General features: G+C 51.7%; 2 protein-coding genes across 7 annotated transcripts in view; both read left to right on the top strand.

The window, feature by feature from the left end:
• PINX1 (PIN2 (TERF1) interacting telomerase inhibitor 1) overlaps positions 1-6,083 on the top strand; it is a 63,878-nt gene extending 57,795 nt beyond the window's left edge. For all 6 annotated transcript variants that reach the window (XM_075144837.1, XM_075144835.1, XM_075144838.1 and 3 more), the window contains one exon: positions 1,136-6,083. In XM_075144837.1, coding sequence (XP_075000938.1) covers positions 1,136-1,738 — 603 coding nt within the window. In that variant the 3' untranslated portion in view covers positions 1,739-6,083. The remainder of the gene's footprint in view (positions 1-1,135) is intronic.
• Positions 6,084-10,105: 4,022 nt separating this feature from the next.
• On the top strand, positions 10,106-13,682 carry SOX7 (SRY-box transcription factor 7). The gene is made up of 2 exons (XM_075147988.1): positions 10,106-10,331; positions 12,402-13,682. The coding sequence occupies exons 1-2, from the start codon at positions 10,106-10,108 to the stop codon at positions 13,310-13,312; spliced, it is 1,137 nt and encodes a 378-aa protein (XP_075004089.1). The 3' UTR covers positions 13,313-13,682.
• The last annotated feature ends 667 nt before the right edge of the window (positions 13,683-14,349 follow it).

Raw genomic sequence — 14,349 nt, 5'->3', positions numbered from 1 at the left:
GTGGATTACCTCCCGTTCAAGAAGCGTGTTTTAGGCCAGATGTTGGTAAGGATTCTACACGATTCTTACTCGTTCAGCTTTTCCCATCGAGGGGGGTATGCTTGGTTACCTGCAGTTCGTACAAGGCTTTAAAAAAAAAGCAATGTAAAATCTGGGACACGTCCAAGACTCATTTCTGACTTTTGCCAAGCAAAAGGATATGCCACAAAGGGTTATTTTTGAGTGCTTCAGTATCCACGTAAACAAGTCTGAACTTCAGCTGCCTTTTTGGCTTGTTTATTTTGTAAGTCACAGATAATTTAACAAGTTTTGTATTTTCATCTTGTTGCATTTGTTGCTTTTTCAGAGTCAATTCTCTTCATGCCATACATAACATCCAGCTCCAGAGCTATACTTTGCTTTTTGTTTTATATTTACTTTCTAGATGCTAGACTCTCTTTATAGATACTCACCTGCAGCTAGAGTTCAGCAGCTCTTTATTTTGTGTATGCAGAAGCCTTGTAAGATCTAACCTGTGATGTTGTTTTTGCCATCTGATAAGGTATGATCAAATGGAGCGTGTTTAAATAACAACATCTAGGACACAATGACAGTAAACCAGCTACGAAACAAACATTTCTAAAGATCAGATAAGATGGAAGAGATGCATCAATGCTGGATTGCTCCGTATATCACAAGTTCTTGCACTTTGCTGTAGAGGTATTCCAGGCATGGGATTTCCTTTATGCCACAGGCTAATAGATCATACTGTGTTATTTTTCATGTTCTTTTATATCTTGTAGAGACATGTGCCTTTGCAAAGTGAGTGTAATACACCGAGTATGATAGTATTATACATAATCTGCATGAGTTGCACAGGAATAGGTAAACAGTAAGAAATTCAAAACAACAGAGAATTGTCTTGCTCTGTATTTTCTTGCTGCCTTCCACACTGCAACCTCTTCTCCCTAAACATACGCTGTCTTTTGCATTAAGGGCTGCCTCTCGCTTCTGCCAAAGTCTATACTTTTATAATTATTTTTCAAAGCACCTTATGGTTTTTAAATGTTTTTCTTAGTAGTGTGCAAAAAAATAACATTATGTTTAAAGCTATTATTTCTGACTCTCCCTCCTGCTCCTCTTTGTTCACCTGCAGGAGGATATTACCGATGCCGAGTCTCAGGAAGAGAAGAAGAGAAGCCACTGGCTATCTGAGCCTGCAGACGGTTACAATACAGTGAAGAGTGTTCTCACTGTACAGGAGTATTTCGCTAAGCGCATGGCAAAACTGAAGGGATCCCAGAATGAAACAGAAACAAAGGTAGACAATTCCTGCCCAACAGCTGACGAAGCTTTGGAGCCTTCAGAAGAACTGAAAACCAAAGTCAAAAGGAAAAAGAAGCGGAAGAGAGATGAGGCAGGGAGTACAGAGTATTGCAAGAAACCAAAAGTGAAACAACCTAAGATAGGTAGCTTGAATGGAAAGGAACTGGATGCTTCGTTAAATGAGCGTCACTCAGGGAAAAAGAAAAGGACACATAAAGAGCAGCATGAAGGGGAGAGCATCAGTTGTGATGAAAATAGGGGCGATGGAGAAATTTATATGGGAATATCTGATGGGGAAGATCTCGGCATAAAGGACTATGAAGCAAAGCAAAAGAAACGCCATAAGAAGAAACACAAAAGGCAAAAAGAGGAGACAGACGAGTGTATCGAAGGAGCGCAAAGAAAGAAAAAGAAGCACTGCAAGCACATTTAACCATTTAAGAGTCAAGCTGGGACTCTGAGGTGACTTGAACTTTAGCATGTTAGAGGAGAAGTCTGTGTAAACACACCAGCCAGACATCACGTTGTAATCCAGTCTTGAGCACACTGCTCTACCTCCAACGGAAACCACAGACGGTGTTTAAATATAGCTCTTTCAAGGAAGAACATGGTGATAGGCCAACATGAGCTTCAGCGCCATGTTAAAAAAGGCTCCATGTGTAGGGCCAAGGCTTGCATGTCCGCAAAGAAAGACTTGATAAAAAACAGTTAGGCTTTGCCTCTTCCAGTATGGCAGACGGTTCACCGCGGTGGCTTTGCAAGAGCTATGTTTTAACACAGCAGACCCTATGCTGCCTTCAGCCCAGGTGCACTCTGGTGCAACGCCATTCAAGTCAGATAACAGCAAGCAAAAGCAGGTTTTAACTGCTGTGGTTAAGACTGTGAAAGCCAGTGAATTACTATCTGCTGCTTCACACGGACTGCGTTTTTCTCAATCGAGGTGGGGGGCAGGGAGGGAGTCACCCTGCCACTGCCTTTATTATTAAAGCCACTGTTGTTTCCACTTGTGGTAGCCCAGCTCTGCTTTTGGAAACAGGAGGGGTTTTGCAAAGCTGTATGTATTGATTTTTGTATCCATTGATTTTTGCAGTCCTGTCTAATTTTTTCATTGATCTCCTTTTACATATGAAATGATTGTTGTTTCTTCGCAAAATACTTAGTCTAATTAAAGGTTTACACCTGAGCGTCAGTACTAAAGAATGAAATAAAAAACCCTTCTTTATTTCCTAACCAGTAGTTAACTACTGTCGAGCAATTGTAACTTTGCAACAAAGGTAAAGGAGCTGTGCCTTTATTAACCATATTGAAGTCTTTGGTTCCCAGGCAATACTCACAGTACCTTCAGTGATGCATCTGGAATTCAAAAAGTTGTCTTGGATGGAGCAAGGTTTTCTGTGAAATTAGGAGACCAAACAGATTTTAAAAGCATAGCTGGTCAGATGCATTAGTATTGCCATTTATACATTGAAAAACTGCAATTTAGATTTATAAGCAAATTAGAGCTTGTTTCTATTTGTAAACCTGGAAATAAGTAATGCTGGAACTCAGCACTACCACCAGCGGTTTTGTATGAGAGCTTAAACATTCGGGATGGATTTTGGCATCTCCATCTCACTCGGCTAAGTGCTGTCAGAAGAGATGGGTGAGCGTGGAAGTAAAGTGGTGGAATGGGAAGAAGCACTCACCATCCTCGAGTCTGGTTCTGGTACTGCTTTGGCCGCAGCAAATTGACAGCACAACCCTGCAAGCCAGCCAGTTATCATGGCATAATCCAGAGTAGCTGACCAGAATTCAAATCCATTAGCTGTTCGTTTGACTTCGGGCCTGGCTGTGTTTCATCAGTGTAAATCTAAAACATCCCATTGGCCTGCTCTGCTGAATAAAATGGGCACGGTTTTTTTTATTGTCTTAGCTCAGTTGAGTTGCTTAACGTGGTTTGAAAAGCATTGTCAAGATGCAGATGTTAATACGAAAAAATTTCCTTAAGCTGCCTTTATTGTCCAGTGGGAGAAACTTAGTCTGCAGCACAGAGTCCACACGGCTTCAGATGTTTTAGTTGCAGCTGAACTCTTCCTTTTTAAGATATCTTGGTTTGCAGTGCACCTTTCTTGCCCTCAGGACATGCTCATTCATTGCAGCAAAATTACCGTCGTTTTACTGTATTGTAAGGGAGAACAAGATGCCTTTCTCTGTGTTTCTCTGCTGGCATGCCAGTAGTTTTTAACCCTTGTAGCATTTGCTTTTCGGTGCTATACAAATACTAGCCGTTATGATGCTGGTATGGCTGGGCTTGTTCCCCAGCTTCCTTAAACGAAATGCCACTTAATACCATGAGGTTGCTATAGAGTTGTGAGTAAGCTCCATGCTTGAGGTGGAAAAAAAAAACATCTCAATGGAAGAAGACAGCAAAATAATTTTTCATGTTTTTCAAGCATCCTAAATTTTGTGGGTGCCCTTCAAAGCAGCCTTCCTAATTTCACCCTGAGTTTGGATTTTTGTTTGTTAGCAGAAGCCAAAAGCCTGACTGTTTCCAATGTTGTTTTTTTTTTTTCAACTCTTAAGCAGCTAAACTTTACAGTCTCTCTGGGACTTCAATTTAAAAAGGTGCTAGTCAAGGAATAGGGTTTCCTTCTCCAAATACTGCTGGGCTTGTTTGTTTGTTCTCTATATTAATCTTCCGTGAGTTTCTATGTGCTAATTCTTATGAGTGTTTGGCCAGATTCCAGTGCTAGTTATAGAAAGAAAACCAGGAATAAATCTTTAAACTTACAGTGTTACTACAGTTAAGCACAGTATACCTAAGATTTAAATCTGGCTCAGATTGAAATATCAGCTACAAACAGAAGATTCTCTATTTGTACAAGAAGAAGTGGGAATTTCACTTTATCCCAGGAAATGTGGGATTTTAATGTGCCTCAAACTAAAGAGAAATAGCATGTGCAGAATATGGGTTGTAGGGGGAAAAAAAATCGTACTAGACTAACATTTGAAACAAGCAATTCATTTAGCTGCTCCGCTCTCTGTGTGTTAATGGTCGGACAACTTTGCATTACTTGACAAAAAGCTCTTCTTACCAGATACTGTCTAGTGAAGTGGATGATTGAAACAACAGGAACATGTTTCAGAGTAATAAATTGGTTTTTTCTGTTTATAGTGGGTTGTGAGTCCAGTTTTAACCAAACTCTGGTTTGGCAAGAAGGTCTGTTTTAGAAAGCATAAGAAAAAGAATTACGTCATTACCCAAATGGTGAAATTAGCAGAATGTAAGCACAAAGAAATTACTTGGTTTCATTTCTGTGAAAATAAGACTTTTAAACAGGAAAATCTTTTGTTATATATTTTATCCATTGTACTCACACATTGCAGCACAAAATTCCGTACCTCCAGGTGAAATTACCTAGAAACGTAGCAAAGTGAGAGTCACCACTCTGCTTTCACTTCCGAATGGAGAATGATGCACACACAGCATAAATATTAAAATGTTTTCAGTTTTAGTAATCCCAGGTCACCAGTGACATAGAAGAAAATTTTCCTTTTTGCGTTGGGAGCCTTACGCAGGTGATGGTTTCTCGTGAGTTACTTCCATTCTTCGCAGGTACAGTGTTCTTCGCTTTCAGCCTTGAAATTAACTGTCGGTGCGAAGGCTGCCGCATGCCAAGCTACGTGATTTGCAATTGCAGTTTTGTGAACAGCAATATATGTGCTGCCTTTTGTGCTTGTACTTACCTGCAAGCACAAAACCGTATCCTGGAAAGTAAGAGGCCACGGAAAAGTAGTCTGTTACCAGCATCGGACCACAGTCTGCAAGAGCTTTATGGGCTTCAACTGTTTTGATCTTGCTGTGTCCGACTCTGCAGAGCCTGCCTTCAAGCCAAGGGTGGGAGATTGCACTGGCGCACGCTGCGTGACAGCCCAGATGTGTGGAACGGGCACCGTTCCTCGAATTTCTTTCCAAGATGCACTAGCTCTGGTGCTTTGCACACAGCCAGCGTAAAGCAGAAGTAACAATCGGGGTTATTTCAAAGCGTAGATGCGTGATGCTATTAAGTACAAGTTTCAAGACATGCCATTAAGATTTCAGAACCCCGGATCCTTACGTCTGTGTGAATTTCGGTCCGTTAGACAGTATCTGAGACGCAGCTGCTTTGTGAAAGTTAAGAAATGCACTTGGGGACCCATCCAGTTCAGCATCGAGTTCAATTCATGCAATTTTCCTTTAAGCAAAATGTAGTTCTGGTGCTGACTTCTTTCAAATAATCAGCTCTCGGCAAAGAAAATTAGCTGAATGCACCAATGTAATTAACCAATTTTCTCCTGTTTAAACACACAAGATTGAAGTTCTTGAAGCATCCACCTTCAAAAGGCACAATTTACGTCACGAAACCTCCAAACCTGCCAGCACTGAGAGGAGGAAGGAAGCTCCAAGAAGAGAGGAAAACCACACAAAGTCTATTGGAAACACTGCATAGCATCACGCCTATCTTAAAAAAAGATCTTATAATAGCGTGTCCTCAAACAGCGTGAGGATTGCTAGCATCTGAAGCAGTCCTCCGCTTAATTCCTCCTCGTTCCTGGGCAGCGTGAGGTTTGCTCTGTGAAGGGTTATAAATCTCGTCCGCGCGGTGTTAGTGGCCGAGGAACCCCCAGGAAGGCTCAGAGCACTTGGACAATAACCGAGGCTGTTGTCTCTGTACCTGTCCCATGCAGGGATAAGCAAACTTTTAGCGATGTGGGACTGGGGAATATGATAAAAATAAAAAACTTTTGTGGTGGCAGAAGTGGGAAGATTGTTCCAATGCCAAACTGAAGCTCAATTTCTCAGCAAGTGAGAACTTAAATTCTGCTTCTGAGTCACTCAGAGATTTTTTTTTCTTATCTTAATCTGTTTTTATAAAGTTAGAAGTGTAAGAGGGAAATTTTGCTAGTCCCTTTTCACCTAAAGGAACTAAAATATATTTATTTTGTAACCGTTAAAGCTGCGTTTTAAAAACAGTAAGAGCAGAAATACTCAGCACCATGACTGTGTGCGTGCTGAAAATTTTAGCATCCTTTTTTTTTTTTTTTTTGTCTACATTTTTCGCTGCCGGATATATAAGGGGAAAGCTCTGGTTTCTCCTCCCAGCAAAAAAATGGTCCCAGCAGCGGTCCCTGGGGAAGGCCCGGTGGACGCGGGGAGGATGGGCGGTGGGCAGGGTTGGTTCTTCTGTCTCGGTGGCAAAGCAGCTGGGAGCTGCACCGCTGAGAGCCGGCTCTTCTGCTGGGCACCCCCAGCTGTCTCTGCAAAAACTGCCCTTGGGAGACGAGAGTTTCATCAGTAATTAAGGAACATGTGAATATTGAGCTAATTTAGCATTTGCACTTTCTCACACATTTTAATGTCTCTGAAGCGGGGGGGCATGGGGAGGTTACTTGGTGAAAATAGACCCGCCGTTTGCAAGCCGAGTAAAATGCCAGATGTCGGATCCGTGCCAAAAGGGGATATTTTTAAAGAGTGGGGATGGTCTCGCCTATACGGCGCAAAAGCCGGGTTCGGTCACGGATTTTCTGCGTGACCCATGGGAGTTGCTGCCACTGTTCCCCATCCGTGAAAATGGGGAGAACAAAGCTTTCTTCCACCCTTTGTCTGCTCGGTCTATTTTAGCTTGTAGCTTTTAGCCGTAATTTCCCTGTTCTCCAAGCCCTGTGAGAGCTCTGCTTCTTCCTGTGCCCCAGATACAGGTAAGCGTTGCACCAAAAAAATCGGGAAGGTAAGCATAAAAAGTAAAGATGAGTTTTTCCAGACTGCTGCTAATTACCCTGATACGGTCGCAATTAAAAGGTGGCATTTTCACATGGCCCCAGCTGCCTGTATGTAATGCCGAGCTTCCGACAGGACAGGTTTAACCAGCATTTTCAGTAGGGTGCAGAATGAAACCCATCTTACTAATGCAATCAGAACGCCAGGTGCTAAAGGAGAGGGGGAGAAAAAAAAAAAGTGTTTATTATTGTTTGCGCTCAAAATGCGGCGTGGGGGCCCCTAGGAAGGTGCTGTCTTCCAGCCTGGGAGAAAATCCAAACGCGAAATGTTTTGCAGTATTTTTGTCCTGCAACCGCACGGGAGCCCCAGCGCGCGTCTCGGGGCGGGGGGGGGTGTCTGAAAAGCCCCGTGAGTTGAACCCTCAATACCGGGGGGGGAGGTGTTACCCCCACGATGCGGAGGGAATAGCAAAGACCAGGAAAACCCGGCGAGTTGCTCCGAGAGCCTCCTGCGGCAGAGGCAGGAGGTGGATGCGGGTCCCGTCCCTCGCCCAGACCTTTCCTCCCATCCCGCACGCCGCACCTCGGAACCGCGGCGCGGGATGGAGGCACGGCCGCGTGTCGTGTAGAAGGGCTCGAGTGGAATTCATCTCTTCCTTTTCTTTTCCCTTGAGGGGGATATATTGTACTACTGCTACTAAAAATGTTCTGGCCTCAAGTATAAAAGCCGTTTTTTTAATAATAATGATGATATCCAGGCCCTGTGCATCCCGAGGGTTAAAAAATAACACTGAGCGGTATTACACCATATTCAAAATAAAACTTTGCAACTTCGGGCAGTCTCTTCAGTGCACTTCAACCCCTACTAAAAGGGAAATCAAAAAAAAAAAAAAAAAAAAAAAAAGGATGTTACAGGTTTTCTTCCCAACCTCTTGCTGCCAACCTCTGCAGCTACTCCCGTCTGCAAAATGCACCCAGGAGACCTGTTCAGAGCAGGATGGAGGGTTTGGCATCCTCTCTCCCTGCCCCGTCCTGGCACTTCAAGGCGTGAGACAGGACTTTTGGAGAGAACCGGAGCCCGCTGTGCAAAGCCTGGGCCGGCACGGGCTGTCCCCAGGAGCGAGCATGGCTCCAAAACACAGATGAAAGGCAGTTGCTATGTGTCGGCCGGCGTGTGCGTGTGTGTGTAAAGGGTTTATAAATCTGTCCTGAGACCAGGAAATCTCCTGCGCCTTTTAGATTTAAGAGAAGTTGCCTTCCTGTTGTATTCCCAGATACGCAGCTCTGATCAAGCCCATTTGTAAATAGCTTAATAGATTTAATCAGTTCCTTTGGAAAATGTTGTTGCTTCCGCAGGGTTTTTAATTCGGTCCCGAGGAAAAGCTCAGAAGGGGCAGTTGCTGCTTCTGCTGCAAGCGAAGTTGGCTGCTGCCACCCCTCCGCACCCCCAAATCACCGTAATCCACCAGAAAACAGAGCCGCAGGGATCCCGCTCCTGTGCAAAGGAAGGGGAGAGACCAGGAAACCCAGGCGGATCCTGAATCCGCATAGCTTGCATTTACATACCGCGCTCTCCATCGCTTGTGATCTGTCAAGAGTCAATAGAAACACCCAGGCACGTGGTAAATCGCTGCCTACCTGCACAAACACCCCGGCTTGGGGATCCGTGCTGGGTTTTTCCCCTCGGTGCATGGGTTAGATGGGGCAGCGGCCGGCCGGCCCGAGGAAATGCCTTCCCATCTCGCGTCCCGGCCCGCCGGCTTTCTGGCAGCGCGGAGAGGAAATCCACAATCAGTCAAAGCGGAGCCGCTGCAGCCCTGCAGCCCATGTCAGGGGGTCAGAATCATAAAAGAATCGAGCGACTAAATATATTCCTCGGGGCAGGTTGCAGGGATGAGCTGGGCAAGGGGGTCTGGTTGGGGATTTTTGGTCCCCTCGCCTTCCTGGAGATCCTTCGTCCTAGCTGGGGGAATACATCTCGGGGGTGACTTTCCTGCCCTCGTGAGCACCAAACTGGGGTTAGTGGGAAATATCGTTGCGTGACGATGGTGCTTCCATCCCAGCCAGGCTGGGGGGGCTTTGTAGGATGGGGCAGCGCTCCATAAAACATAGCAGCAAGAAAAAGGCTGCAAAGCATCAGACCAGCCCTTTGCCTCCTAATGTCCCAGGGATGGGCAGCGGGGACCGACTGGGGATGTTGCAGCCCCTCTGCGCTGTGCCCAGCCCCATCTCTGCCCCTGCAAAGCTCCCTCAGGAGCCCAACCAGGCTGGACAAGCACCCACCAGCAGGTTCACTGGGTCCCAGTTTACCTCCTATACGAGGGGACCTGGGAATTTGGGTGAAAACCCGCACAGGGTGGCAAAGTACGGCCAGGACTAGTGGTTAAAGCAGTGGGTGGGGGGGAACTACAGGACCGTGACTTCCCCTTGCGAACGGGCACGCTGCAGCTTGCCAAAGCCTGGGGAAGGGGCTGGAGGGGACCTTTTGCACCCCTATGGGGACCTTCCATTTGGGGCCATTTTCCTTTTCTTTCCAGGTCACCCCCAAAAATCTCAGTGCCCTCATCCCTCCTCTTTGCATTTCCCCCAACCTTTAAGTTTTAGGGGCTCTGAGGTGCCGGGGGCGGGGGGCAGCGGGGGCTGTGTAGGGGTGGCAGGGCCATTTCCAGTTCCCTCCTCACTCCCCTTCAGCCTTTGAGCAGGCAAAATAATAAATAATAATATTAATAGAAGGGAAGGGGAGGCGGGAAGCAGAAAGGGGGGGGTTGGGGGGTGCTGCCCCCCCCCCTCGCTTCCCCGGGGGGGTGCCGGGCAAGAGGGTGGGGAGAAGTTTTCTCCCCACGCCATCCTGGCCGGGGCTCAGGAGTTTGCAAACAAGGAGGAGCAGCGAGTACCTTCGGTGTCATTGGAGGAAGCTTTTTCCAAGGAGCTCATAAATACGGGGGAGGCCGGGCAGGAGGCTGGGACTGCGCGGGGACCCCGAGGGCAGCGCAGCGGGCAGAGGCGGGTGGGGGCCGGGGCCGGGGCCGGGGCTGGGGCTGGGGGGGGGCCGCGGGGCCGGGTCATGGCTGCGCTGCTGAGCACCTACCCCTGGCCGGAGCGGCTGGAGGGGGACGTGGCCGAGGGGCTGCCGCCGGGGCCGCCCCCCCGTTGTCCTGCGGGGGAAAAAGGCTCCGAGAGCCGCATCCGCCGGCCCATGAACGCTTTCATGGTGTGGGCGAAGGATGAGAGGAAACGTCTGGCCGTGCAAAACCCCGATCTGCACAACGCGGAGCTCAGCAAGATGCTCGGTGAGGAGCGGAGGGGTTGAGGGGTTTGCGGGTGCGAGCCGGGGGTGGGCGTCCGTGCATCCACCCGGCCGTCTCCGGGGGTGCAAACCCAGTCCGGACCCAGTACACGGGGGTGGGCACCCATGCACCCACGCGGGGATCCCATGGGGTGCAAACCCTGTCCGGACCCAGTACCCCGGGGGTGGGCACCCATGCACCCACGCGGGGATCCCATGGGGTGCAAACCCTGTCCGGACCCAGTACCCGGGGGTGGGCACCCATGCACCCACGCGGGGATCCCATGGGGTGCAAACTGTGTCCGGATCCAGTACCCCGGGGGTGGGCACCCATGCACCCACCCGGGTATCCCATGGGCTGCAAACCCTGTCCGGATCCAGTACCCCGGGGGTGGGCACCCATGCACCCACGCAGGGATCCCATGGGGTGCAAACTCTGTCCGGATCCAGTACCCCGGGGCTGGGCACCCCAGCACCCACCCGGGGATCCCATGGGCTGCAAATTCAGTCCGGATACCGTAGCACGGGGTGGGCACCCATCGGCCATTCCTGGGGGTGCAAACCCTGCCCGGATGGGGACCCATGCACCCGACCTGTCACCCCACAGGGTGCAAGCCCTGCCCAGGTCTGGCAGCGGCACCCTGGGGTGCGTGCATCCTCCCGGCCGCCCCATGGGATACAGGTGGGTCCAGCACGCAGGGGGTAGGCACCCATGCACCCACATGGCCATGCTGCAGGGTGCAAAGCCTGATGGGGTCCCGCACCCCAGGGAGCAGGCACCCATGGACCCACCTTGCCACGCCGTGGGGTGCAAACGCTGGCGGTGACCCACGCTCTGGGTGCATGCACCCACCCGGCCACCCCTCAGGGTGCAAAGCCTGATGGTGTCCCGCACCCCAGGGGACAGGCATCCATGTGTACACCCTGCCACCCCTTGGGTGTAAATCCTGCCAAGGTGCAAACCCCCAGGCTACCAGTGCCGGGGATCCCCGGATGCAATGCAAGGAGGGACCCCCAAATTTTCCTGGCCTGTCTTTGCTGTCCCACTTTGTCCCCAAACTCACTAGCCCACCCCAGTATTGCATGGCCAGGCGGTGGGGAGGATGGTGATGGTGTTTCTGCTGTTGCTTTTTGGGGATCACAACCCATTTTGAATACACATTTGTTTCCCACCCCCCATCCACTATTTCCCCCTTCTCCCAATCCCCATTTTTTATATGCACAGAAATAACCAGCCCAGACAGCCTGAGAAAGAGCTGCCTGAATTGCAACACAGCTTTGCTGTCCAGCCTCTTACCCAAAGTTTGTGTTTCCCTGGACAGTTTTGCGGTGTTTTCTTTGGTGGTTTGGGTTTTCTTGTCGCTGCTTTACCATGCAGCATCTCAGCTTATTAAGTGTTATTTCTGCTGTCTCTTTGGCAATGGGAAGGCATCAAACCCTTTGATCCGTCTCCTCGTTTCTCCCTCTACCCTGAGGAACAGCCTGGGGTAGCCTCGCCGTGGGGTACAACCCCCTCGCCCTGGCGCTGCTTCGCTCTCCTGTATCTTGGGGACATTTTGTGTATCTCAAACCGGGAGCAGCAAGGTCGTGGCACCCAGGTCTCCGTACACCCCGGTATGAGTCCCGGCAGGGCACGGGCTGGGACACGTCCAGGGACACCACGTCCTGACCCCCTGCTCAGCCGGGCATGGCCTCGGCCGTCCCCCCTCAGCAGCCAGGCTCTCCGTCCCAGAGCGGCATTGCAAGATCAGACCCTGGAGCTGGGGGAGTTTATTTGTCCTGAGTTATTTGCAGTGGGGCTCAGCTAACCCTGAACCCACCCTTGGGGGACTTGGGATGGGGGGGAGTCGGTGGATCTTCGGCGGCTTCAATACGCCCCCTTCTTCGCCCTCCCGCTGCCGTCTCGTCCTCCTGCGGGGTTTGCGGGCTGCGTCCTCCATGTGCGCCGGCTCGGATATTGGGAGCCCCTACCTTGCCCTTCGGCTGTGTGCCTGCAAGCTTCGGGTGGCAGCCCCCTCTCCCACCCCGGTACAGCTGCCGCGGGCACTAAGGGGGGTTTCGTTCTCCGTTTCAGGCAAATCCTGGAAGGCTCTGAGCCTCTCGCAGAAGCGTCCCTACGTGGAGGAGGCCGAGCGGCTGCGGGTGAAGCACATGCAAGATTATCCCAACTACAAGTACCGGCCCCGGCGGAAGAAGCAGGTCAAGCGGATCTGCAAGCGGGTGGACCCTGGGTTTTTGCTGGGCAGCCTGACGCGGGACCAAAACGCGGTGCCGGAGAAGCGGACCTGCGGCCGGGCCGGGGGGGAGAAAGAGGGGCCGGGTGAGTACCCCCCTCGCCCGGGGCTGCCGGCCGTCCGGGGATACCGGGAGGCCCCGGGCGGCAGCAGCAGCAGCAGCAGCAGCACCAGCGTGGACACCTACCCCTACGGGCTGCCCACCCCACCGGAGATGTCTCCGCTGGACGCCATAGACCCCGAGCAGAGCTTCTTCTCCTCGCCCTGCCCCGACGAGCATCACCGCTCCCACCTCGCTGGAGCCACCTACTCCCCGGAGTACGCGGGCAGCTCCCTCCCGTGCAACCACCACCCCCTCAGCCCCATGCCGCAGCCCACCACCTGCATGATCCCCCCGGCCTCCAGCTGCCCTCCCCTTCCTCCTCCTCCTCCTCCCAGCTACTACACGCCTGCCTTCCCCTCCCTGCACCCCCCCAACCTCCATGCCCACCTGGGCCAGCTCTCCCCGCCGCCCGACCACCACGGCTTTGACACCTTGGACCAGCTGAGCCAAGCCGAGCTCCTGGGGGAGATGGACCGCAACGAGTTCGACCAGTATCTCAACAACCCCGGCCACGGCGACCACCACGGCGGGGTCTTGGTCAATGGACACGTCCCAGCGGCTGGTGGCTCCCATGCCTCCGAGACCAGCCTCATCTCCGTCCTCGCCGATGCCACGGCCACCTACTACAATAACTACAGCGTCTCCTAGACCCCCGGCCGCGGCCGCCTGGACCGGCCGAGGAAGGACCCGACACAGTATTACCAGGCGTTGCTGCCCGGGGCCATCGCTCGCCGCCCCTCAGGGTGACCGAGTCCGAACCGCGAGGGCCATGGAGTCTCTTCGGTGGTTGTAGGTAAAGGATTTTGGTCGTCAGCTCGCCACCGGTGCAAAGCCTCGGGTGCCCTGCTCCGAACGGGGCCGGGGGGGGGATTTCCCAATGCCAAAGCCCCTTGGCCTAGTCCCTCTTCCAAAGGAGAGATGCTCCTGGGAGCGCGGGAAGGCTGCCCCCCATTTTGGGGTGCCCCCGGCTCTGCCTTGGAGTCGGGAGGGCGGCAGCCTCCCGCAAACGGCAGGTCTGAAGTCCTGGCGGGGGCAAAACCCCCTGGAAGGGGAAAAGGCAGGAATGGGGGGAAAAGGGAAGATTTTGGTAAAGGGGCGCGGGGTCTGCAAACCGCTCTCGGCTCCTGGTATCAGCATCGCTGCAGCCGCCCTGACCTGCCGGACCCCACCGGCGGGGGTTAAACCTGCCTTGCCCCCCTGCCCCCAGACCATGAGTTGGGGGCTTCATCCCCGGAGGGGACGGGACACCAGGGATGCTGCGGGCTGGCCCCGGGGATGCGCGGGGGGCTGCAGGGGGGCAGCCAGCCCCAGGGGCGCTCGGCCTCGGCGTTCCGGAGGAGGGTAAGATCAGGGCTTGGGAAGGCAGGATCCGGCCGGCATCCACCCCCCACCACGGCTTCCCCTTGGCCTCCCAGCAAAAGCGCTCCCGAAGCGGGGACGGGGGGAGCTGCCCTCCCCGCGGGGCTGGGAACGCATCCCGGGGCGAGCTCTTGGGCGAAGAGGTGATGATGTAGCAGAAAGGTTTTTTTTTATATCAAACATCCTTCGAAGGCGAACGCTTCACGTTTCGAGCCGCAGTGCCCGATGCCTCTTCTAACTCCGGCGTATTATTGCTTGTAATAAAGCTGTACATTGATTTATTCCTCCCATTATTCCTCCCCTCGGATTTTGTATTGCTCGAGTTC

This window comes from Calonectris borealis, chromosome 3 (genome assembly GCF_964195595.1).
Source record: "Calonectris borealis chromosome 3, bCalBor7.hap1.2, whole genome shotgun sequence".
In the NCBI taxonomy this organism is placed as follows: domain Eukaryota; kingdom Metazoa; phylum Chordata; class Aves; order Procellariiformes; family Procellariidae; genus Calonectris; species Calonectris borealis.
This window is presented reverse-complemented; position numbering and strand designations above follow the sequence as displayed.

Coding starts and splice junctions, on each gene's coding strand:
- SOX7 (XM_075147988.1), top strand. CDS start 10,106: ATGGCTGCGCTGCTGAGCACCTACCCCTGGCCGGAGCGGCTGGAGGGG. Junction 10,332..12,401: donor GGAGCTCAGCAAGATGCTCG/GTGAGGAGCGGA, acceptor TCTCCGTTTCAG/GCAAATCCTGGAAGGCTCTG.